Raw genomic sequence first — 26,742 nt, 5'->3', positions numbered from 1 at the left:
TTCTGCCTTAAATGCTGCAATAAATGATATTGCAAGCATCAAAATGAAATTACACAAAGATAAAATCTGGGGTGACAGACTGGTGAGTCATGCCCATTGTTCTTTGAACTTGCCTTTGTTTACAGAAAGCTTAATTTTAACCCTGGTATTAAAACCTTCCACTTCATTTCATATCAATGGAAATATTAAAGGCTCCTGCTGCTGAGCAGGCACACAGCACAAGTTCCTCTGTGGGTATTTTTAAACATTGTTTTAAAATCAAATAGCTTGAAGTCCCACCCAAGGTTAATGAACTCAGAGATTCCATAGAAAGCATTAGCACGAGATAGTTGCATCAGACAGTGCTCCAAACCTTCTGCCAAGTCCTTCCACCACCAAAAACCCTTCAGCCATCTTACAGCAGGCTTTCAGCTTTGCAGAAGGTACCATAACAGCCATTTGTTGACTGCCTTCTTTCCCCAGTTTGGTGATCAAGTGGATGGCGCTGCAGGGAACCTACAGTCACCAGACAGCCAAAAGATCTGACATGCAAACAGGAAAGCATGCGTCTTCCTACTAAGACTTTATAGTCACAGAAAGTTTGTCCCTACTGCCATTAAAATGGAGAGACAGTTACCAGCAATAGATTTGCTACATTCTGGATGAAAGTGCTGAGTGGCTTGTAATGCTTACTAGTATATTATATACCAGCACTATTTTACAGATACTTAGTATTTATACTGTAAATCACTTTTCATCTTCCAAGGTCTCTACAAATAACACTCAGTTCTCACCATACTCCCTTCTGTTCAGTTTACTTGCATTTTACAGAGATGCAGGGACACAGTGGCCTCCATTTTCAAAAAAGTGCTCAACAATATTGGATGCCCAGTTGAAAAAAGTTACACCTGATTTTTTCCCCTAAATGTTGAGCACCCCATTTAATTTCAACATCTATAAAAAAAATCAAGCCCCGAGCATCTCAAACTGAACACTCAGGACATCACATACAGAGGCCAAGATGAGTTGCTCAAGAAACACTGACAGAGCCGGGATTAGAAAGATGGGTGTCTAGCCTTACAGCAGATCAAGCAACTGTACTGAATCAGACTTTATATACCTTGGATACACTTGCTCTAGCCATTTGCCAAGAGTCAGCAGCATTTTCATTTCATTGATCAGAGTCTGTTCGGTGTTTAAACGCTGCAGCACGTAGACATAGAGGGTCAGGTAACTTCCCAAGGATAAACATTCCGTCAGAAATTCTTCCATTGTAAGTTCAGGAACTTGAAGAGATGCGAGTATAGGACCCCAGCCTAAATCTTGGTTGAGGGGAAATTCTTAAAGTGAGAGAAAAGAATGCACAAAGGATAGGATGTGTTGGTTAAAACAATTTTAGCACAGGGTAGAGTGCCAAACCTAATTTACTTTCATTTAAATAATTCAAACTTTGGCAGCTATTTTCTAAATCGGATGCTTGTCAGAGAGTCATGGAAGTTAGAGACTGAAAAGACCCATTAGGTTGGTGTGTTCATCTCCAAGCAGCCAAGCACATTTGCTCGTGTTACAACAGTATTTACTTCATAAGTCCCAGTGAAGGGACTTCAAACACTTCCCTTGGGCAGGCTAAAATCTTACAGAAGTGACTGGGACAGAAACAGATATCTAGTTCCACAGGAATCGTTCCAAAAACCTACTCAGTTTGAGAGAGAATATGATCCTCTCCATTTGACTTCTTAGAACAATCCCTCAGAATTCTAGCAAACATAAAATTGGTATTAAATTCTACTGTTTTTCAAAAGTTCTACGGAAAAACTATACTTTTCTCTTAAATGCTATATGAATTTTCCATATAAGGATGAACTAGAATACAAAGGAACAATCATTTAGACCCTCTCAGGTAAAAAGAGACGACCCATCAGGTACAGCCAGTCTTAGAGGCTGTGTCTACACTTGCATTCCTCTTTCAAAAGAGGCATGGAAATGAGGGAAATTGAAAATACAAATGAGGTACAGATTTATCTACCTGACATCTCATTTGCATGTTCTCCTTTCGAAAGGAAAAAAACAATGCAGAAGTGGCTCTTTTGAAAGTAAATGCCACCTTCCAAAGAACCTTTTTTCCTATTTTGTTTCAGGAAGAAGGGTTCTTTCGAGGATGGGTTTTACTTTCAAAAGAGCTGTGTCCACACTTTGTTTTCTTTCAAAAGGAAAATGTGCAAATGAGGTGTTAGATATGTAAATTTGCACCTCATTTGCATTTTTGATTTCCCTCATTTCCATGCCTCTTTCAAAAGAGGAATGCAAGTGTAGACACGGCCAAAGAGTGATGTGTAGGCGGAAATAATTCTAAGAAATCATCACATTAAGGCTGTAAATCATACAATCAAATTCAAAAATAAGTAACACTGTACAGAACCTGCTGGATTTTGCATGTGTATCACGGCCAATACACACAAACCACTGTAGGGAACATCAGTAACCTACTTCAGGAAAGTAACAGAGAGAGTGAGTCTGTCCCACGAAAGCTCACCACCTAATAAATTATTTTGCTAGTCTTTAAAGTGCTACTGGACTGCTTTTGTACTTCAGGGAAGAAGATCTAATTATGGACGTAAAACCAAATTAAAGTTATTATAGAGTACACTGAGGTGCTCCAATCTAGCAACTAATTAGTAGTCATTATAAGAACCACCGTTAATGCTAGTTTAGAACTGGCGTAAGTGACAGAATGAGAGCTTCTTGCCTACCTTCATTAAAGTAAGCTGTAATGCAAGTTTCTGTAGTCTCTGCCATATGTCTGACTGATGCCAGGCTCTGGCATGCTGCTGTTAGAAGGGGCATCACTACCTGGCCATGTACTTTGGTGTTGATCCACTTTTGTAAGCTGCCCCGTAGGGCTTCTGCTGTTGTGATGCTAGCACTATTCATCATCATCAATGCTTCTGAAAAGAGACTGCTGAGGGCCATGTGACGAGCTTGCATATCCAAGTCTGAAATTCAAGAACAGCCATCCGTAAGAATAAGCCAGCTGTAAAAATAAAATGAAAGGAAGGAGGAGGGAGAGTCTTGTATTTAAAGCACTGGACTGGGACTCAGGCGATGTGGGCTCAATTCTTGCCTCTGCAGTCGACGTCTTGTGTGATGTCGGACAAGTCACTTATTTGCAATGTACCTCTCAGTTTCACATCTATCAAAAGGTCATCGTAATCCTCCCTAAGAATTCACTTTGTCTTGCCAAATTAGACTGTAGCCTTCAGAGTAGTCACTAAAAATTATGTATTTGTATAAAGCCTCACAAAGCAAAGTCCTGATACCAGCTGGGGCTTTTAGGAACTACTGTTATTGAAGTGAAGGGGGTGGGGGAAACACTTAATGGGCTCTCACTCAGCGCAACTTGGTTATAAAATAAATTTAATGAACAGCCTGTAGCTAAAACAAACATTAGCAGTTTTCATGACCATTTCAGATATTACCAGTGGAGTCCTAGAGATTTTAGCAGTCCCAACACACTTCCCAAAATACTAGATTATCCACATAATCTTGCCAATCCAAGCATCTGAATCCCTTCCTCCATTCTCAAACCCTGAATCACTTTTCATAGTACCTATTCTATTTCATAGGGACTTTTAATAGCAATCACCTATATCAGTTTTCTTTAAAGCAATTTAAACATATATTATAATACTTCGTTCTTATAATGCTTACCTAAAGGTAGCACTTTTCACAATTTAATTCAAGAAATTATGTTACTAAAAGAAAATCAGGTACTTACATACTATTTTTATAAACCGATAAACTAACTCGTTAATCCTCACAGCCTTGCTACAAGGAAGTATTGCTGTCACCATAGTTCAAAGGGTGGAACGGAGTTTAAGCAGTAAAATGATTTCTCCAAGGCTCAGCCACTTAGATCCGGATGTAAAAAAATTTTACCAGACACCTAATGAGCCAAGGCTGTCATGAAAAGAGAATTCCAGATAAGCAAGGTCCTGGGGCAATGGTTTTGTGAGAAATCCAGCTATGAAGTGGGAATCTACTATCAATGGAGGGCGTTAAGGACTTTGAGCTTTTTTCCCCACCAACTTCTAACTAGCAAGTGTCATAACTATGATGCATGCCAACATGTTTTTCCAGATGCTAAAAGGAGGACTCTTCCTCCAACCACTGCGAATTGCCTACACTCAAGAACCTATCTTGGCTGAGGAGCATAAGAGGGGCAATTCTCTTTTTTTCAGCAGTGTGAGAGCACATGGGGGGCTCTTCAAAACCAAGACACCTTCCAAGGGACAGTCATCGTGTAACCAATAAACCTTTTGCAGCCCAAAGCTCAGCTCAGAAATAGCACATGTATTCTAAATGCATGAAATAGTTGAAAACAATACCTGCATCTGTAACTACCCTGACTCTCTAGATCAGTGTTTCTTAAACTTTTTGAGAGCATGAAACACCAAACAATAACATTTTTTATGCAGAACCCCTATGATCATTTCCTTAAAAAAAAAAACTGTGGTCAAACCGAAAAAAAACCCAAACAAACCCCAAAATACAAAAAACTATAAACATATATGCCAAAACCAAAATGAAGTACAGTCTTCCACCACCTTACGAGGGTAATTCGTTCCTGAAAAACTCCTCTTAGGGCGAATTCTTGTAAGTCAAAAATGTAATTACAATTAATTTCAATGGGAAAAAATGTTATGCGTTCCTGAGCCCCAAAATTTACACCCATTTACACTAAAACAACACCAAATCCCATTAAAATGAATGCAATTACTTCAATAGTTAACATTAGTTATCATAACACAACCTAACAAAACATTTTCCCTTCGTTAATTACTCTATAATATGGCATTTATCTGCTCTCGTTAAGCTCTTTCATAGCTATTACGCACGGTACACTTAAGAATATGCTCACAAACAAAACATACATATGATACTCAATGTTTATGTAATTCAACCTTTAATGCAAAAAAGAACAGAACAGTAAAGACAAAAGAAATCAATGAAAACAATACAAATGATATCACACTCAGCGAACAAGTTGACGTGTGGAAAGGTGATAAGATGAGGTGAGGGAGACTGCGAGGAGAGTCACTGTTGTTCGTTGGTTGGTGATGGCTGCATTGGTGTGAATGGAGAAGAAAATGCAGGCAAAGGTGAGGAGGATGAAGAGTGGCTGAGTTCTTCACTCTCCATAATTTCTGGATTGCCATCATCATCTTCTTCTTCCTCTTCCATTGCAATGGGAGGCCGAGAGATGCCAAAGGTTGAAGGCTGAGGCTCAGAAACAGCAGAAGTACCAGCAGCAACAGTAGCAGGGGTGGCTGGAAGATAAAACAATAATACACTTGTCTGCTTGCCTTCTCGCACCTTTCTATCATACAGTTGTTTGTAACATTCAATCAATTCTCTCGTGAGAATTTTCGCTTTCCGAGCTCTTTCAAAATTGCTATCGTTTGTGTCCAACAAACCACAAGCACTATTGATAATAGAGAACACATTGTGTAACTGTTTCGTGCCAAATTCTTTCACTGGTTCTTCCTCTCTGTCAAATCTCCCTTCTTTCAAACGTTCAGCCTCCTCCTTCAAATGCTCTTCTTCTTGTTAAATTAGTTTGTCATCCGTCAGGTCTTCAGAGTGAGATTCCAACTCCTCTTGCACATCTTCAGTGTCGACCTCAACAAAACCTGTTTTCGCTGCCAGCTGTACAGTGTCAACACAGATCGTCTTGTTCACGGATTCAAAACCTTGAAAGCCATGCATAGCCTCAGGGAGAAGATTTTTCCAAACTGCATTCATAGTGTTCGCTGTCACTTTGTCCTAAGCAGTTGCTATGTTTTCAATGGTCATTTTTATGTTGTAATTTTTCCATAATTCCCTGACTGTCACCTTGTCACTCTTGTCCAAACCGTCAACGAGATACTTCATCACAAGCTGCATATAGTAAGCCTTAAATGTAGCAATGATACCTTGGTCCATTGGCTGTAGCAAAGATGTTGTGTTCGGAGGCAAAAATAAAACCTGAACATTGCTACTGTAATCAAGAATTGTTGTTGGATGGCCTGGAGCATTGTCGACAATTAAAAGTGCTTTGTTGCCTAGGTTGTCGAGGCAGATGTCACCTGCAGAACCGGGAAAGCCTCGGCAATGTTTCAAAGACTATGCCCAATTTGGTCTGCATCAACAATTGGCCTTGCTACAAAGCTTCGACTCTACAGCACTATTGTCATGTCCACTGCAATCTACGCCAGTGAAACATGGAAAAACACTGCAAGAATATCATATAAGCTGAATGAGTTCCACTAACGATGTCTGCGTAAGATCCTTGGTGTTACCTACATCGATCGCATTACTAATGAAGAGATTCTACGAAGGTGTGGTCTGCAGAGACTGCAGGATGTTGTGGCAGAGTGTAGATTGCCTCTTGCTGGACACATCTTGCGTCTTTCAGATAATCTTCATCCAAAGGTAGCAATGCGATGGCCACCAGCTGAAGGAAAGAGAAAAAGAGGAAGACCACTGAAAATGTGGCGAAGCACGGTTAAAGAAGATTTTGAAAACATTGGTATAACGTGGGAAGAAGTGGAAACAGTGGCATCAGACCGGAACCTCTGGAAAGCACTTGTTGCCCAATGTGCCCAGACGCACAGGCGGACCTAAGTCTAAGTAAGTATGTTGTCTAGGTTATTTTCTTTGCAATATTTTTCAACAAAAGGACAAAAGTAACTCTGCACATAGTCTAGAAACACTTGTTGGGTCACCCACGCACTTCTATTTGAACGCCAAATCACTGGAATGCTTATCTTATTGATACCTTGCAAAGCCCGTGGATTTTCCAAATGGGACATGAGCAAAGGTTTGACCTTTACATCGCCCTCAGCGTTGCCACCAAGCAACAACGTTAACCTGTCTTTAGAGGCTTTATGTCCTTTTGCTTGCTTTTCATCTTTGGAGATGTAGGTACAAGACATCATTCACTCCCAAAACAAGCCAGTCTCGTCCATATTGAAGATCTGCTTCTTAGTGTAGCCGCCTTCTTGGATAATTTTCTTCAGCTTTTCAGGAAAAGCACTGCCTGCTGCAAAATTGGTGGATGCTGCCTCACCCATAACCTTGAGGCTACGCAAGAGTCCCCTCTTCCTGAAATGGTTGAACCATCCATTACTGCCTTTAAAGTTCAAATCCTTGGCCATCTCATCACCCTCCTCAATTGCCTGTGCCTTCAATTGCTCAAACAATGATAGTGCCTTTTCTCTTATGAGAAGAAAGCTAAGAGTCATGTGGTGTTTCACCGAATTCTCTATCCATTGCAAAAAAATCGTCTCAAGTTCCTACATAACGGGGTGCCTACTCAAAGACAATGTTGTTAAACTTGCACCACCAACAGCAGTCTCAGTAGTTGTCAATATTTTTTCCTTTTGCATGTAGATAGTACGCACAGTAGATGAAGATAAATGGAGTGCCTACATCATATCTTTGTTATGCTGTCCTTCATCGATACACTGTATCACATCCAATTTTACACTTGGAGGTATGGCTTTTCTGTCTTTTTTTTTTTTTTGGCTTTTCTAGCTCATTACTTGGTTTCTTTTAGCACTTTCTTCATTTTAGGGGACATGATGCATGAGATTATCACTGCTATAAACTATCAAACCACGAGTACTCTGACAAAAGAACTCAACGCAACACGCACCAACTATACAACTGTGAAGCTCAGAAAAGTCCTCCTGGTAGTGTGGCCTGGGTAGTAGAGACTGGGGCCGGGGGGCTGTCCCAGGTGCAGAGACAGGGGAATGGAAATCGAAGACTGCCTGGGAGGGTGGTGCAAAGCCGGGTAGCTGCCCACAGCTGCAGAAGCGGGGCTGGTGCAAGGGGGCAGGCAGGGCAGAGCAGGGCACGGTGAAGCAGCCTGGCCTGAGCTCAGCTTAGGTTAAGCAGGGGCTGGCCACGCAGGGAGCTAGGTAGGCACAGGGGGCCCCTGGATGGTGAGGGGCAATGCCTCACTTGTGCGGGGCTGCATGGCAGAAAGGCCCTGCCAGCAGTGGCTGAGGCTCTAAATTGGAAGGAACGCTGCAGGCAGCGAGCGGAGCCCAAGGCACAACTGCGCAGGGCAGGAGGCGGTGGCCCCCTAGCCACCTGGGGTTGAGCTGCAGGGGAAGGGCTGGGATGGGCTGCACTCTCAGCAGCCACCAGCTGGGCCGGGGCACACCACTGCTGCAGCGCTGAGGCGGAGACCCAGACCAGCCACAGGTAAAGGCTGGGCTGGGGGCTCAGGGAAACCACCACCAGGCATTGTGGAGAGATGTGCCAGGCGGGCTGCAGCTGCAGGCAGCTGTTGCCTGGAGCTGCAGCCTCTCTCCCACTACAGGGCATCCGCGTCCCACTGAGGCACTTGTTAATGCGAGGAAATGCCTCATAGCGCAAAGTAGAGGTTTTAAATCAAACTCCTTATAAATCTGAATTCTCGTAGCCCGATCAGGCGTCTCTCGGGGTATGACTAATTTAATCAGGGCAATGAAGTAACACTGTTTCTGGCTGTAATAACAGAGAATATATACCATCAATGTATGATGTCAAAGAAGTGGCAGGCACTCGTGGTACATCCACGAGTTATTCGTGGACCAACAATGTTCTGTGGAACATAGTTTAAGAAACACTGCACTAGATAATAGGTCTTGACAACAGTAAACAACATGCTATTTCCTTAGAACTTACCTGGAGGGTTAAAGATGATGATATCGTCTAAGAGTTTTGACATTTCTTGCTCCAGTGCTGAAAGGGTTATTTTTCCATTTTGTTCCAGGGTGCTGAGAAACTGAACCACCTGGTGAATGTATGCTTGGCATTTCAGTGTTGCATCCTATCAAAATGTTTTAAAAAATTAGCACGCTTAGCTAGCTCCATTCTCATAGACCATATGGTCACACAGCATACCATAACGTCAACAAGACAGTTCAAAGATCATCAAAAACAATCCAGAGGGATAGCCAATCATACTTACAGGATGCACGTGACTATCAGAAGAAGAACCAAAGCCTGCAGAAACTTGTAAGAGTTTCACTATCAGTTCAGCTGCTGGTTCCTTGGCCAGGATGATGGAAGGAGGGTAGTGGGTGCTAAAGTAGCTGAGGATGCTTTGATAAGATGCAATGCGTACAAGATGCAAAGGAAGAGAGCTCGTCTGTCCAAGCAGGTTAATCAGTGGTGATTCCTAAAGATCAAAAAAAACTTTTTAAATGCTCTTTTTATCAACAGTCACAACACTAAATATTAGAGAGGTAGCTGTGCTACCCTGTATCTTTGAGAATAAGAAGTCGTCCTCCGGCACATTATAGACTAACAAATATTTTGGAGCATAAGCTTTCATGGGCAAAGACCTGCTTCGTGACTCGTGCCTCGGATGAAGCGGGTCTTTGCCCACAAAAGCTTATGCTCCAAAATATCTATTAGTCTATAAGGGGCCACAGGACTTCTTGTTTTCAAGAATACTAAATATTGGAATCTAATAGAGAGATCATCTACAATGCTTAGATTAGAGATGCACAGAGAATAACAAAAAACCCACCAAATAGCTGACGGCTGTCAGTCTGGTTTTAATAGTTCGTTGTAGTAAAGTAATACTCCCTGCACTGTTATGTATCATATCTAGCATTACAATGGCACTTGACAGCCTCAACCAAGATTATCAGGTCAATGTGTTGGCACAATAAAATGGACTTTGCCATGAATATATCTTCAATCTAAACTCTTAGGAAAGCATAAGATTGCAAACAGAAGCAGAGACATGACCTGACTTCCTTAAGATCATAGTGACCTGCTGACATGGGTCAGCAGCAGAGTCAGGAACAAGACCGAGGTCTCTCACCAACTGCTCGAGTGCATTATCCACTATACTATGCTACTTCCAAGACATTCACACACACACGCACACTCCCCCCCACTCCCCCACTCCAATCACCTAAGTATCTAATTGCCTCATCTTGTTCCCGCCTTACCCTCCAAGCAATTCCAAGACATGCCATTACAGGAAAGCTGCAGCCACAAAAGTTCTCCAAATAAACGGGAACTTTCCCAAGTTAATTCATTGTGAATTTACTTATAAGGCAGAATGACTGAATATCCCCAAGTTTCTCAATAGCAGTTAACTCAATTAAATAAAGTATAATCAAGCACCCTGACGACTTAGAAATAACCCAAATGAAATCAGATTATTGTTATTATAACTCAAACATTCTTGTCAAGGAGATAATAAATCAGCCATGTTGGGTCCACTTTTTGACATTCCCCAAAACAAAGGACTCAAATGAGAGCTTGTCAATCAGGTAAAGAAGTCAACAAAAAATTCTAAGGGGAGAAAATAGTTAAGATACTAATGAACCTTGCTCTGATATGTTTTACACCAAGAATTCTTTGTGGGTAGCTCACACGTGTATCTTTAGAAGTTGAAGGAAGATCTTTGAAATGACAGTATCTCCAGAAGGCCATTGAAAGGAACCTGTCACCTGGCGTACTGAACCCCCGTAACTTTAATAAGCTGGAAAATACACTAGTGATTGTGGATGAGAGGCTGGAATGCAGAACTACATCATACCTCCTTCAACACAATGCCTCAAAGGAACATAAACAGAAGATGATGGCTATTGTTCATAATCTGGGAGCCCTGGCTTTGTGCTAGGCTTTGCACAAATGAAGAAATTTTGGGAAACTTGCCACAACACTGCCAGTGGAATTTGGGAGTTGTGAAATCAGCTGCGGCCAATTTTATGTAAACCTTTGTCCTTTGTAACGAATCTTCTTGCTTTTCTTTTTGTTTAATGCATTTCCTCTCTGTGTCAAACAAATATTTAAATATAACCATAAAGTAGGACTCGGCTGCTGTTAGAAAACTGGGAAATCTCTATCCACAGGGGAGTGAGGGGGGAAAAGAAAGTGGAATAAACTCAGCCACAGGCAGCTGGTTATAAAACTATTCAGGTGCTGCTACCATCTCTGCCCAATGAGATGTCACGGCCAATTTCAGGCTGGCACAGATGACTCAGGCCTTAGGAATGATGTAACCTGGTGTTAACATCACCCTGGCCTTTTGCTATATTTACATAAGATCTTCGTGTGTGAGTGTTCAAAAGAGAAGAGAAAAGAATAAATGTTTGTAGAAGCAGCTATATAAACTCAGGCTATAAATCATGTTCTAGGAAACATAAAGAATGCTGATCACTGACTCAGTTTGCTTTATTTAAGTCTAACGGGATGATTGATGCTTCTAGGTTGATTGTTTTATGCTGTTTGGCGATTATGTCTGGGCTCCTGCATCACAGTTTTAGGTCTTTGCTTACTAATGCTTTCCAGTTTTGAAGACACCTGAGGTGGGCCTGGGATGGATGCACGTGTGGGCAGCATCAGGACCAGCAGTAGTTCATGATAACTGTACTTAAATATCATGCAGGAAAATGAAAAGAGTGCCAAGAGATTCTTAGATGGGGAGGAGGGTAGCCTCTCCACAAACAGCCTTCCCTGGCTCTCGGGAGTCAACTGTAAGACTGAGATAAAGGGCCAGTCTACACTATGGGGAAGATTAACCTTCTGGAGTTCGATTTTGCACTTCTGGTAGAGATGCGTGAAACAGAGCTATCTGGAGTTAATAGTTGACCCCATGCTACTCACTATTGCAAGGAGTAAGTGAAGTTGATGGGAGAAACTGTCCCATGGACCGCCTTCTGTTAAGACGGCCAGGTAAGCCAGCTGATGATGATTGTAGTTATGCAATTCCATAATTAGAATTGCATATCTGCAGTCAACTTACTTGCCTAGTACAGAGCAAGCCAAAGACCCAGTGGAAGGTACAGGCATTGTTTGTTTACAACTCCTAGAAAACCACTGGAGGTTCAACTGCAGCTATACCACTACTTCTCCAAACCACTTCCTATCACAGAGCAACTTCCACTTAAGCAATATACAAAACACTACAGGTTGAACCTCTCTCGTCCACCATCCTCAGCAACTGACCAGTGTCAGACAAGAGAATTTGACGAATGATGGGAGGTCAATATTTTATAGCACATTACCAACACTTCCACTGCTTACTGGGCTCAGAAGACATTTAGGGGTAAATTATAGCTAACTAACAGCACAGAACACAGAGAGCCAGGACTGGTCACTGTAAACAAACCTTATGGGAACACAGAAAACTTAACCGCAACCATTACAAGTGGCCATCCAGCTAACTAAAATCATGCTGGATTATGGAGTTTGCTGGACAAGAGTTCCAGATTAGAGAGGTTCAATTCATATTAGGTTTTCCAGGGTCTTAGCACTCCCTGAGTGATGTTCTTATACAGAAACTTCTGTTAATCATTCCCTGAGTAAGAGAATACAACAGCCTACCTACTTTAGAGGGCAGACTCCTCATTACAAAGACTGACAACTAGATGTTTCTATCCGGATTCACAGAACGTTTCTGCCCCTCCCCCAGCTCTGGATGCATATGCATGAAAAACTCTAAAATTCAGTTCAAGAGAGGTCCTCATGCCGCATTCACGCAACACAGTATAAAGCCTGGTCTGAATTAAACTGAAACAACACAGCTAAAGGCTTTTTCAGGCCTTATTTGGAGAGAGAGGCCCTAACCAGTGCCATGTTCTTATTTACGGGGGCCATGGGGAGGAAGGTGAAGCAGTAATGACTGAAGAGTTTAATATAAAAGAGTAAAGCAGACTCCTCAGATGACCATGTTCACTGTGGGCCCTGAAAGCTACCTTGAGAGAGAGAGAAGTGATCCAATGGTTGAAGCACTGGGCTGGGACTTGACAGCTTGGCTGCAAGTACCTGTTCCACTCAGTACCTCCTGTGTTTGCCAATCTGCAAAATGGGGACAATAGCACTTCCCTGCTCACAGGAGTGTTGATAGAATAAGCACTATACAATGATGAGATGCTGAGACATATGCTAAAGAAAACTATATGTATGTTGTGATGCTGAAAGGCCAGTCGAGGTCAGACTCCTGTCAATTCACTTGTATGTTAGCACAGGTCAAAATGATTGTGAAATTCTACGACTGTATTTAGTGTTTAAACATAATGAAAATGAATGGGTCATTATCTGTATTGTTTTCAGTCATCTGTGTGCTGTTATAATGTAACAGCAAACTATTGCTTAACATGCACGCTTTCAACTAAAACCACGTGAAATGCGAATGATGAGCTTTGTCAGCAAAAAGCCTAATTTCAAAGCAGATGGCCAGTATGCATGGTGACCTGAGGTCAAGTAGACTCAAGATTCATTCCTTGGTGCCCACCATCAAAGGAAAAGCCATCAAAGGATTGTGTCGCTGTTAGCTTGCATTCTGTGAGAAGAAGCTATAAGTATGGATTCAAGGAATGATCCTTCATCTCTGGACTGTTTGGATTCTTAGAAGATGCAAGACCCTCTGAGAACCTTGACAAGACTTTTGAGAAACAGGCAGTTTATTTTATCGCTGCCATCATTTGGAATTACAAACTGAGACTCGATTGTATTTATATTCTACCTGCTTTAACCTTTCAATAACTCTCATTTTTCTTTTTTAGATAATAAACTTTTATCTAGTTTATTGTAGAATTGATTACCGACATTGCCTTTAGTGCAAGATCTAGAGTACCAATTGATCTGAGCTGTAAGAGTGGTCCCTTGGCAATGGGAACAAGCTGATGCGGTGTGATTTTTGTTTTGAGTGCCCTTTAATCACAAAGTTCAGTTTGTCTGGGTGGTAGGACTGGTATGGTGGATCCAGGAATTATCAGTGGGTTGATGAAAGCTAATAATAAAAAAACACCACTAGTTTGGACTGTCAGTCCTGTTTTTTGACAGTGTTCCCCAAGGTAGGCACTTACAGCTGAGCGACACACCAGACAGCATGATGTACATACATAAGACAGACCCAGTGGACCCAATTTTGGACACAGTTTATGGGATTTCTTTTTACTGGTGTGCTGCAGCTCAAATAGAGCTTAGATACAGTACACTTACTTGCCTGTCATTAACATAGAGATTAATGGATTCAAAACATAGTATTGTAAAGCTGAGGGATCATGGTTGTTTAATGTGATCTCCCCATGTGTCATCTCCATAGATCCCTGTACCATGTAGAAATCTTGGCATTCTAAGTTTTGTTTAAATTTGTGACAAAGGCAAGGCATTTCCCAAAATTACCTCTTTGCTTATAAGCTGCTCCTCCTTTGCCAACAGGACTACCATATACAGCAAGCAGACAATCATACTGTACATTTCAGGGTGAGGCTGGGGACTCCAGGCATCAGACAGGACGCTGACCCAGTTTACGTCACATAAGACAGAACCCAGGAATATGAAACAACTCTTTGGACTTCCTCTTTCAACCTAGGAAAAGACAGACAAACAACTTTTAGATTTAAATAACTAAAAAGACACTGCCCATAGCTTAGACACCAGAGCAGAATTAATAAAACAATTTAATCTTAGCCTCTTTAAATAGTCAATTCAAGAGGACCTCAAGTCAGCCAGTCAGCTACAAGAATTCTCTTCTACCCCTTCATCGTCCAGGAAACATAACCCTCAGCCCTGTCAAAACCCCAGTCAAAGAAATGTCCTTTGCAATATGTCCAGAACGTCACCAAACCCAGACTATTTCAGAAGGCACAGGCAACATTCAAGCTATTGTGGACATTCAGTTGCAAAACTGTATCTGACTATTCTCTCTTTGGGGGAAGACCAACAAATTGGGTAACAATCTTAGATGTACCTGGACAATGCAACACTGACAGGAAGACAGCAAAGGCCTTGGAGGAAAGACCCTGATGTCCCACCACCAAATGTGCAGGTTGGACATCTCTGGTCCAGCACCATGAGGACAAGGGAGGTTTCCAAACCAGGAGAGGCCAATTTCAGCCCCCACACCAATAGACCCACAAGGCCAGCTCTACTTCCAGCCCCTAGCTCCTGGGCCAGCCCTGGCCACCAGACCGCCTCCATCTCTAGCCCTGCCTTGCTGACAGTCCAGCTGGGCTCCTGGCCCTAGCAGGGCTCTCGGCCATCAGCCCTCATACCACCAGATCTCTCTGGTCCAGGAACATCTGTGGCTGGCCAGACCAGAGAGTCCCAATTTAGAGAAGTTCAACTTGTTCTATAATTGTAGAATGCAAATCAGAAGCTGTCAACTAGAAAACGAAAAGAGAAGTTACTCACCTGTAGTAACGATGATTCTTCAAGATGTGTCCCCGTGGGTGCTCCACAATAGGTGTCGGGCTCGCCCGGCGCCGCAGATCGGAAATCTTCCAGCAGTTTCTCCTGGATCGTACATGCGCCGGCACGCGCCGCTCCCCCGCGCGCCCCCGGCCGTGTGCACAGTCCGGTCCCCGCCAGTTCCTTGACCAACCGCCTCAGATGCTCCTGAAAAACATTAGACAGAGATCCAAAGCAGGGAGGATGGGCGGGTGGTGGAGCACCCACGGGGACACATCTCGAAGAACCATCGTTACTACAGGTGAGTAACTTCTCTTTCTGCTTTGAGTGGTCCCCGTGGGTGCTCCACAATAGGTGACTACCCAGCAGTAACCCAAGTAAGGAGGTGGGTAATTGGTTGATGTGCAGCTTGCCCCCGAGAGGACTGCTGTCAACAGACGGGTATCCTCTTCGAATACCCGAGGCAGGGCATAACGCTCGGCGAAGGTGTCGTAGGAAGACCAGGTTGCCGCTCTACAGAGGTCTTTTAATGCGATGCCCTTGAAGAAGGCTGTTGACACCGCCACCGCCCTGGTGGAGTGAGCCCTGGGCGGGGCCAGCAAAGGAGCAGTTTGAAGCTCGTAACACATTTTTATACAGGACACAATGTGCTTAGAGATTCTGTGTGAAGAGAGACCTTCTCCTTTTGACCTGGGAGAGAGAAAGACTAGGAGCCTGTCCGTTTTCCGGAAGGACTTAGTTCTGTCTACGTAGAAGGTCAATGCCCTCCTCACATCCAGGAGATGCAGGCGTGCCTCCGTGCCGGAGCTGTGAGGCTTCGGGTAAAATGAGGGTAAAACTATTGGCTCGTTAAGATTGGACTCCGAAGAGACTTTTGGAACAAAGGCTGGGTGCAGCCTTAAGGTTACCGCCTCCTTTGAGAATACTGTGCAGTGCGGCGTTGCCATCACTGCCGCGAGCTCACTCACCCTGCGGGCTGACGTATTAGCAAGGAGGAAGGTTGGTTTTTTCTTTTATCATAAGGAGATGTATGGGAACTGTGGCTAATGGTTCAAAAGGTGGACCCGATAGCGTGCTGAGCACCAAGTCCAAATTCCACGATGGTGGAAGCGGTTTCCGAGGCGGGTACAGGTTTACCAGCCCCTTCTAGAACCTGGTAACAATAGGATGGGCGAATACCATGGGCCCTTCCTCTGTATGCCGAAAGGCTGATATAGCGGCGAGGTGGACCTTTAGCAAGGATGGAGAAAACCTGCCTCTCTTGAGGTCCAATGAGTATTCTAGTATTACAGGTATAGGAACATCAAGGGGAGCTAACTGCTTGGTGGAACACCAGGCTGTGAATCGAGTCCATTTCTGCTTGTAAGTCCTCCTGGTGGAGGTCCTTTGGCTACATTCCAGGACTTGTTGTACTCCCTCCGTACACGTGCTCTTTAAAGAGCTGAGCCATGGATTAGCCATGCTTGTAGGTGCAGACCCTGAGGGTGCGGGTGCACTAAGGACCCCTGAGCCTGTGTGAGTAAGTCCAGTGCCACCGGTAGAGGGAGCGGTGGGCAGTCCAACATGCGCAAAAACAAGGGAAGCCATTGCTGCCGATCCCAAGCGGGACTATGAGTATCATGTGAGCTCTCCCCCTTCTGGCTTTGCGCAAGACCTTGTGGCTAACAGATCGATCTGGGGAAACCCCCATGTACAAAAAATGCGCCGTAGCAGATCGGAGCCTGCTCAGCTGATCTGCTTTCACGGTGTGAGCGCCCGGCAAGTACGAGGCTTTCAACGTTATGTTGTTGGCGATGCACCAATTCTACAATTGGACTGCTTCCACACATAGGGCACGGGATCGTGCTCCTCCTTGTCGATTGATGTAAAACATAGTGGAGGTATTGTCGGTATTGAATCCCAACTACTTTGCCATGTAGGTAATCCGGAAAATGTTTGCAGGCGTTGAACACAGCTCTGAGCTCCGGCATGGTTATGTGCAGTGTCTGTGCCGCAGGGGACCATAGCCCTTGCATCACCTTGTCGCCGATGTGCGCTCCCCATCCTATGTGGGAGGCGTCGGTAGTAAGAAAAAAATAGAAATTTGTGGTTGGTGAAAAGGCACCCCCACTAGCAGATTCTCGGGGTTTTCCCACCACGCCAGGGATATGCACACCTCTGTTGTGGGCGACACCACCCTGTGGTGGGATGCTGGTTTGTAAACGCTCACCAGCCAATGCTACAGGCTTGACATGTGCAACCTGGCATTCTGTACCAAAAACGTCGCTGCCGCCGTATGGCCCAGCAGCCGTAGGCACGTTAAGACCGGCACTGTGGGGCTGTATGTAATGACTTGCACCAGTGAACTGATTGCGCGGAAGCGGGCGTCGGGTAGGTACACCCTTGCTGTGATAGAGTTTATGCGTGCCCCTATGAACTCTATATGTTGTGTGGGTTCAGACTTTGACTTTGCGAGGTTGATGACTCGGCCCAGCGACGAAACGTATCCGCTGTGACGCATATCATGCATGAGACCTCTGCCTTCGAGGTCCCTTTTAGCAGGCAGCTGCCCAGATATGGGAAATATAAACACCCCGTCTGTGCAGTAGGCTGATACCACTGCCAGGGTTTTGGTAAAGACTCTGGGGGCCGAGGAGAGGCCAAACGGAAGAACCCTGTGCTGGAAACGCTCCTGGCCGACCGTGAAGCGGAAGAAGCGTCTGTGTGCCGGGTGGATTGTTATATGAAAGTAAGCATCTCGTAAGTCGAGTGCTGCAACCCAGTCTCCATCGTCCAGTGCCGTGAGTATCACGGCAACTGTGATCATCCGAAACCGTTGCTTATGCAAGTAACTGTTGAGGCCCCGAAGATCTAAGATGGCCTCCAGTGTCCTGTTTTGTTCTCTGGTAGGAAGTAGTGTGAATAAAAACCTTCCCCTGGAATTATTCCGGCACTCTTTCCACCGCCCTTATGAACATAAGGTGAGTCACCTTCTGCTTGAGCCTCGCCTCCTGGCAGCGTCCCTGCGGTGAGGCCTGGTGGGAGGCTTCGTCGGTGGAAGCGACTGGGAGGGGATCGCGTAACCCGTGGCTATGATCTCCAGCACCCATTTGTCTGTGGTGATCTTTTGCCATTGGGAGTGGAACGGTCTGAGGCGATGATGGAACACAAAATGAGAGTGACATTGAGCGAGGATATTGATAGTGCAGCCCCCGAGCTACCCATCAAACTTGTTGCCTTTAGGCCTGACCCGAGGGCATACGGCTTTGTTAAGAACGTCGCCTAGGAGTTCTGTACTGTTGCTGCTATTGATAGCGCCCTTGGTCGTAGCCCCATTGATATTGAGCACGCTGTGGTTGTAAGCATAGCGTCTTTGCTGAGGGTAAAAGTTTTCCCTCCTGTATGGGGGAGTATAAATGCCCGAGGTTCTAAGTGTAGCTCTCAAGTCCTTACTGGGGTGAGGGACCGAGTCGGTTGAGTCCGCAAACAGCTTTTGTGTATCAAAGGGAAGGTCCATTATCTTCACCTGTAGGTCCCTTGAGATACCCGACGTCTGGGGCCAGGATTCTCTACGCACGACCACTGCTGTAGCCGTTGAACTTGCCGCCATGTCCGCCACGTCCAGGGTGATTTGGACTGCCGTCCGCAATGCTGCGTAGCCCTCTTGAACCATTGCCTTTAACACCGGCTTTTTATGTTCCGGAAGTGAGTCCATGAGGGGAGTAAGCCCAGAGTAATTATCAAAATTATGGTTTGCTAGGTGTGCCCATAATTTGCCATTCTCAACAGCAGGATAGGAGAGGAATATACCTTCCTGCCAAACAGCTCTAGCTTCTTAGCATCTTTGTCCGATCCCCCAATTTGTACTGAGAAGCCTTTGACCTCTGCTGGGACGACCCGACCACCAAAGAATTTGGTTGTGGGTGACTGAAGAGGAACTTCATGCCCTTTGCCGGGACGAAGTATTTCTTATCCGCTCTCTTGTTCGTAGGCGGAACAGAGGCCGGAGTCTGCCATGTAGTAGTGGCTGACTCCAGAATCGCTTCGTCCAGCGGAATAGCAATTTTGGATGAAGCCGGGGGTCTCAAATTTTTCAGGAGTTTGTGATGTTTCTCCAGCACCTCTGCCGTTTGAATGTCTTGCTTGAAAGCCACCCTTCTAAACAGCTCCTGAAACTGTTTAAAGTCATCCGGGGGAGAGACGTCCCCGGGGGCCATGGCCTCATCTGGGGAGGATGAGGAGGAACCACTAAGGTAAACCTCCCTCGAACCCTCGGGTTCCTGCGGTCGATGATACACTTGCTCGCCGGAGGATCGTGAAGAAAAGTCTCGGGGTTCTAAAATTAACTCCCCTTTAGACAACTGTGTTTCCGTCCCCGATCGGGAGTGCCCACGGGGGTACTGAGAGGCCGGTGGGGGGACCTGCCCCTGGGTGTAGGCCTGTGGTTTGTCTGTGTCCAGCCTGATAAGGATGACCATGGCAGCACGGGCAAGGGTCCGGGGATGGAGACCTACACCACTCGCGGGGTGTGTACCCCCGATGCCTGGGAGAGCAAGACCTCCGCGACGACACAGATAGAGGTGAAACTGGCTTGTGATAGTACGCCAGGGGATCCAATCCCAGAAATGGTGAAGGTGGCCCAAGCCATGGTGACATTGGTTGGAGAAACAGAGAAGGAGGTTTTGTTTTTTTTTTTTCCGGATGGGCCGGTGGAGACACAGGCCTTCGGTGCGGCGTGTGTATCACAGGGGTAGGGGTTGGTGCTAACAGCAGCGCAGCCCTGTCCAGAGATGGACTGCGGTGCCGGGTTTTTGATGTTGCCTTGCCCCTCCGCTGCAGGGCCGGCACTGCCCCCTTCCATGCCGGGGATCTCGGCCCCGCTGTCAGCGCCGCGCTCGGCACCGTCAGCTGTGGTGCCGCGCGGGTATCCCCCTCCGGTGCCTGCAGGCTCCATGCCTGGCAGCCCTGCACCGCTGATGCCGCAGGGATCTGTGCCGCCTGTGGCGGTGCTGCCGGTTCCAGCGCTTGCCTGGCTCATGCTCTAGGCACCACGCGTGCTGGCTGTTGAATAATCGGAGGCTCAGCCTCTGCCACGTGCGCTGCCGCACTGCCGCTTGCCTGAGTATGCAGCTGGTGGCTGTGTGCTCCGCTCGTCCTGCTCGCTGCAAATGCACGGCAAGGATCAAGCCAGGGAGAGTTTCCTTTGTTTCTGCGCTGAGGGGGTGAGAGAGAAAAACTGCACTCCTCTTATGCAACCCAGAGGGCCCTTCTGGGTGAGGCTTCTCCGGCAAGTCCGGCTGGAGAGCCTTATCAACAAGAGCATTTTACGCCTCATCGCTCTGTCCTTCCTGGCCCTGGCTGTGAGCTTAGCACAGTGAGAACGCATCTGGGTAAGCTGTAATTCCCCCAGGTGTCGGATGCCTTCGCTATGCCCCACGGAGGCCGGCATAGCTTCAGGGCATGACTCCCGCTTTTTAAAACCTGAAGAGGCCATTGCGGTGAGTCCTTTATTGTTAATAGGCTACTTAGCACTTAATTTGTGCCTTTCCACCCCAAATAGTGATCACCGGCCTGCGGGGCAGCGGGAGGCCTAAATGGCCTTCACGTCCGCTCTTCTCTTCTCCGCTCCTCTCTTTTTTCTTTTTTTTTTTTGCTGATATTCTTTGTCTTTGCTGTCTCTCTCTTTTTTTTTTTTTTTTTTTTGTTTAATAGCCGCAACAACAAATTACACGTGGGAAAAACCACTAAGTAATCTGACTCTGGCCTTAGCCTGAGTGGATTCCGTCTGCAGCCGATGGCGGTTGAGAAGGAACTGGCGGGGACCGGATTGCGCACACAGCTGGGGGCGCGCGGGGGGGCGGCGCATGCGTGATCCAGGAGAAACTGCTGGAAGATTTCCGATCTGCGGCACCGGGCGAGCCCGACACCTATTGTGGAGCACCCACGGGGCCACTCGAAGAAGAAGTATAGTTCTTACTTTAGTTAGCATAAAACTGGCTTACAATCCACTGATTAATAACTTCACACATTGTCTATAGATTAATACTTATTTTTCCAAGTATCATTAATTATTCATTATAAAGCAAAGTGATCAAGAGTCAGCTTTTTGGGGGTAAATGTTTGGTATATTATAAAAATGAATGCTAAGTGGATTAATATTTTTTCTCAACCTCACTGCCTGTCTAGACATTCTTTTATAAGCTGTCCTTGAGACAAGAGCTTAGACTCACACTGACACAATCACTTCTCAGAAAGTTTAACCCCTCACTGCCTGGTGACGATAGCTAGGCACCTGGTACGCTGTAGCCCTGCTTGCCATGCTCTGCCTTTCTGTTGTATCCTCCCACTGTCTCATGTCTTATATAGTAGAGTTTAAGTTTTTTGCGGCAGTGACCACAGTTTTGTCCTGTGTTCGTACAATGCCTAGAATAATGAGGCCATGGTTCAGGGCTGGGACTTATTGGCAGTACCACAACACAAATAGATAATACTGGTGGAAAGGAAGTGATGCAGTGGTTACAGCACTAGCCTGGGACAGGGGAAAACTGGACTCAATCACTGATTCATCAGACACATCCTGTGTCACCTTGTCCGAGTCACGACCCTTCACAATTTCCCCATCTGTAAAATGGGGACAATAGCGCTGCTCTTCCTCCCAAAGAGGTTGAGCATAAATACCTTAAAGGCTGTGAGATGCTTAGATGCCATAGTGGGCTCTGATAGTACCACTCAGGGAAACATAACTGTAACTGAATCCTACAGTAGTAATATTGTACTGATGTATTATTATAGTATTAATAATGGTATGGTATGGTAATAGCAATAGCATGATAATAGCAACCCTCTGTTTCTACAATAAACCTAACTGATGTACTCTGGCTAAACAAACTGCAGTACATACATATTTAATTTCAAAGACAAAATTAACTCGTATAAGCAGTCTTACTTCAATACACATTAAGTGCTTACTTTAAAGAACTCTTCCATGAGCATCTGATCTGGGTGCATCTCTCTCCAAGGGAGTCTCCTGAATTCAGTGTGCAATGTATAGAGAATGAACTCTGGCATTTTTGGGGCTGTGCATGAGTCACAATAATGCATCAGGTGTAACCACAGAGCCCCACAGTGGCCTGGCAACAACTTATCTAGATTAAAAGGAAACGGCTCATTTAAAACACAGATTCAGGGAAACCTAGCCAAACACAAACAAATCTGACTGTAAAAGGGGACGCACATTCACTCCAAGTTCTTCCAAAGATATAACATTCAAAGTAAAAGTACATTTTCTAAGCCTTTTTTGTTTCACTCTATAATGCGAGTGGATTCTTCTTTGAAAAGAGATAATTGGGCTACAAGAGTTATAATGGGGAACTCAAGAAATCTGTTTGCCATGAAAAAATTTGGTATTTGCATTTTTACAGAGAACCTTTAGTTTTTACATTTTGTAAATAAAAATATATTTACTGCTAGGCAACTTACCTGGTGTTGCACGGGTCCTTCAGGGCAGGGAGATAGAGGGTGGTGAGGAGGGTGCAGGAGTCAGGGAAGGGGCTGGGAGACATGGGGAGAGGGGTGCTCAAGATAAGGGGCTGGGGGTGTGGAAGCAGAACAGGGGGTTGGGAGTTGAGGGAACTCAGGCTAGGGGGTAGCTGGCTGGTCACCGGGGCCAGCCTGGGACAGCAAGGGCCATGCAGCCTCCTGGCTGCTCCCCAGACGGTGGCTGGAGCCATGCTGGCCATCTGCCAGTGGCTTCTGGTGTAGGCCAAGGTGGTGGGAGCCACGCTGCCAGCCAGGGGCTGCTCCCCAGGGCTGGGGCACTTGCTGTCCTCCTATGGTCATTCTGGGATCTAACTGTGCCCCTGCAGGTAGTCGTCAGTATAACTTTCCCTCCTATCTCTTCCCTTTCTTTCCGATCGCATTCCAGGCATGTCCCATTGTCCTGGCACAACCAATCACACCCAGAATCACACAGAATCATAGGGCTGGAAAGGACCTCAGAAGGTCATCTAGTCCAGCCTCCTGCTTCAAGCAGGATCAACCCCCACTAAGTCATCCCAGCTAGGACCTTGTCCAGTCGTCACTTAAAAACCTCGAGGGATAGAGAATCCACCACCTCTCTAAGCAATGAATTCCAATGCTTCACCACCCTCCTGGTGAAGTAGTTTTTCCTAATATCTAACCTACACCTCTCCCACTTCAACTTCAGATCATTACTCCTTGCTCTACCATCTGACACAACTGAGAACAGTTTCTCACCCTCCTCTTTAGAGCTCCCCTTCAGTAAGTTGACAGCTGCTATGAAATCACCCCAGCTCTTCTCTTCTGTGAACTAAACAAGCCCAAATCCCTCAGCCTACCCTCATAGGTCTTGTGCTCCACCTCCTTAATCATTTTTGTTGCCCTCTGCTGAACCTGCTCCAGCAAGTCCACATCCTTTTTATACTGGGGAGGGGGGCCCAAAACTGGACACGATATTCCAGGTTTGGCCTCATCAGTGCCAAAGAGAGGGGAATAACTACTTCTCTAGGTCCGCTCAAAATGCTCCTCCTAATGAACCCTAGTATACCGTTAGCCTTCTTAGCTACAAAGGCACACTGTTTACTCATATCCAGCCTTTCATCCACCATAACCCCTAGGTCCCTTTCCGTCGTACTGCTGCTGAGCCAGTCGGTCCCCAGCCTGTAACAATGGTTGGGATTCTTCCACCCCAGGTGCAGGCCTCTACACTTCTCCTTGTCAAACCACATCAGATTTCTCTTGGCCCAGTCCTCCAATTTAACCAGGTCACTCTGGATTCTCTCTACCCTCCAACATATCTACCTCTCCCCCTAAACCAATCCCTGACCTGGCTTTAAGTTATGATAAGAGAAAGCTGTATAACTCATTTGGGGGTCTTAGCTCTGACCATTTAGAAGAACTTCTTGAACAAATGGACCTACGGACAGACAGACACACAAACACTCTCAAATGTACAGTACATCATGTCAATTCTACTGAAAGTGTCAGAGTCACTTACTTAATGTGTTCAACCTCTTCTGCTTGATTTGTGAATGTACTTTAAATTTCATAGCTAAACATACTCCAATAAACTGTTTCTTCACCGTTATGACATGTGTCCATGAACCACTCTACTACAGAACCCTCCAAAATCTCAGCTAAGTAATCAGCATTTCCGAAAACCAATCTGAGCAGCACTCCCTGTGCCCTCTAATGGGGTATTCCGGAATGCACAAACATCTGTCTGATATCGGTCAATGATTCACAAGCAAGACAGAAAGCTTCACAAAGTGCATTTGCCAGTGCAACCAGAAATATTTTGATTGGCTCTAAATCCCACTCTCCACCTTATCACACATCCAGAGCCTCTGCCAAAACTTTTGCTTTGCCCTCTCTAACCTTTCTGAAAACCTGCCCTTTCTTCTCTGTCCATGCCACCCTTTTCATTTCATGAGTAAGTTAGGGCAAGGGTCAGCAACCCCTGACACAGGTGCCAAGAGTGGCACGTGAGCTGATTTTCATCAGCACGTGAGGCAGGAGCTCAGCCCTGCCCTTCCTTCCCCATGCAGCCAGGAGCTTGCTCAAAGCCTGTGGATTAACCAAAGACCAGCTAATGCTACCAACCATAACCTGAAAGGTAAAGCTCTGCATCTTTAATACATTTAGAAGCTGTTGTACGTAGGACTACGAGTGACTTTAAAAAGCATCACAGCACTTAGACTGTATGCAAAGGTCAAAAGGTCAAATTTTTGCACTCCACCAAAGAAAGGTGGCTGACCCCTGAGTTAGGGGATAGCACTTATAACAGAAAAAAGAGACATAAATTTGGCTAGAAAGTAATACCTACCAAACACAGCCATCCAAAGTGCTGTTTGAGCTGCTAGAGCAGAAAGTACAACCACACAGAAATGACTGAACAAATCTGGATGTCACCTACCTTTAAAGCTCTGGTGTAAAACCTCTATGCAGTCTGTGAACAACTGAACCATATTGGAGGCTACAGGAGTGTCACTCTCCAACCAGGGGTAGCACTGCTGTTTACTTCCAAAACACAAACAAAGTCATCTTGTCACTGCATTGACCAGGACACCACAGGTAAAAGACATTTATCTAATTTAGAAATACCTGCAGAAGCTGACCTAGTACATTAATGGCACAAAGATGAGGATATTAAAGGTGTGTGGCCCTTCATTCAGTCTCAACCATTTACATTCACCCATTCCTTGCTTGGAACAGGTACACATTTGGGGGCTATACTAAAGCCACGCTGGGGGACCATATAACCATCTACCTACTTGTGCCAGTATTCCCAGATCTCTTTCACAAGTGTCAATCTACAGAGTATTCCAGCAATGTTCAACTTTTAAATTACATGTTGGAAATACATTCATGGCTAAAGAAGATTTGGCGTTTACAAGGAAACTGCACCTAGTTGGTTAACACGAGACGTTGTTTCCCCCCCAGTGGAAAACTCTGAGATGTATTTAAAACATACACAACTCACGGCAGCTGCAATGCGAGGATTGACTCATCCCAATGGCTTTTCACTATAATTAGTGTTTGGGGAAAGGCTAGCTTGCACAAAAGTGACAAGGGAGACATCAGTGTTATGGAAGCTGAAGGCAGGAGTCTGGAAGCCAGTTTTTAAATTGTATCCAGTACTAATTGCCAGTCAGGTTCCATGCAAGCCGAGCAACTGGGCAGCAGCCCAGGAGAGATTCAAGTGCTGCCCAGCTGATTAGTGAGCACCCACAGTGCCCACAGAAGGGAGGGAGTATGTGTTTCTACTGGTGCTGCACCTCCACACAGGCCTTGGTGCACATAACGGAAGTTATTCTTCCCATGGAGGAAAAAATTACAGGGAACACTGTTGTCAACATCCTTGTTTTTCTTTTTATTAACTGTGGTTCCACACCAATGTTGGGCCCAGTTTACGAGGTCTAGAAAGGATTGTCCTGTTATGGCAAGACATTTTTTGTCATGACAGTAGCAAGGTATTAGCAATTAGTACTGCCCTGGCCCCTCAGCCAGACAGTGCTCCTTTCCACTGGTCCAAGACTGAATGAAGGACAGCGGACTAAGGTAATTTATTTAGTGTGGGATTTTTTTTTTCTTTAAACATACTTTAGCTATGCTAGACATCTTTTTTCATGGTTTATTCAAAACTCAAGTCAAACAACACTGACAGGAATGAGTCAGAGGACTGTGACCAATTAGTTTTCTTTGTGAAGTGCAACTCCTAACAAAAAAATTAAAATACCGTGTCCTGATGAGTTCACTAATTAGCTCCACAATTTTTCAGTGACCTGACTTGAAATTATAATCAGCTTTTCTGCTTAAACAGAGGATAATAATGAAACCATCACTTTAAAAATACTCCTTCTTTTAAGAGCAACAGTTATTTAATTGTGAAAAATAAAACTGCATTAGTCTTTACCTGGTATCATCTCTATTTAACACCAGAATCCATGGTTTAAAGAGCTCAGCAATGGTCGAATGCAAGGACTGCACCACTAAAAAACACATCTTTGTTACTCACATATAACGATAGTAACCAAATTATACATAGTTGCTAAGCCTGAATAAAAGAAC

The 26,742-nt window shown here is 45.1% G+C and overlaps 1 protein-coding gene across 11 annotated transcripts in view; it reads right to left on the bottom strand.

The window, feature by feature from the left end:
* EPG5 (ectopic P-granules 5 autophagy tethering factor) overlaps positions 1 to 26,742 on the bottom strand; it is a 98,375-nt gene that overhangs the window by 9,037 nt on the left and 62,596 nt on the right. For 5 of the 11 annotated variants that reach the window (XR_012645813.1, XM_074995828.1, XM_074995831.1 and 2 more), the window contains 9 exons: positions 26,588 to 26,663; positions 25,088 to 25,191; positions 22,123 to 22,298; positions 15,178 to 15,381; positions 14,167 to 14,352; positions 8,984 to 9,193; positions 8,698 to 8,842; positions 2,730 to 2,972; positions 1,100 to 1,319 (listed from right to left, as the gene is read on the bottom strand). Coding sequence is in view for 7 of the 11 variants with exons in the window: in XM_074995828.1 (XP_074851929.1) it covers positions 1,100 to 1,319; positions 2,730 to 2,972; positions 8,698 to 8,842; positions 8,984 to 9,193; positions 14,167 to 14,352; positions 15,178 to 15,381; positions 22,123 to 22,298; positions 25,088 to 25,191; positions 26,588 to 26,663 (1,564 nt within the window). In the remaining 4 variants the exon portion in view is untranslated. Of the gene's footprint in view, positions 1 to 1,099; positions 1,320 to 2,729; positions 2,973 to 4,994; positions 6,473 to 8,697; positions 8,843 to 8,983; positions 9,194 to 14,166; positions 14,353 to 15,177; positions 15,382 to 22,122; positions 22,299 to 25,087; positions 25,192 to 26,587; positions 26,664 to 26,742 lie in introns of those variants that run through there. The other 6 variants (XR_012645814.1, XM_074995833.1, XM_074995834.1 and 3 more) reach the window with 6 other exon arrangements.

The sequence above is a fragment of the Carettochelys insculpta genome, chromosome 5 (genome assembly GCF_033958435.1).
Source record: "Carettochelys insculpta isolate YL-2023 chromosome 5, ASM3395843v1, whole genome shotgun sequence".
In the NCBI taxonomy this organism is placed as follows: domain Eukaryota; kingdom Metazoa; phylum Chordata; order Testudines; family Carettochelyidae; genus Carettochelys; species Carettochelys insculpta.
This window is presented reverse-complemented; position numbering and strand designations above follow the sequence as displayed.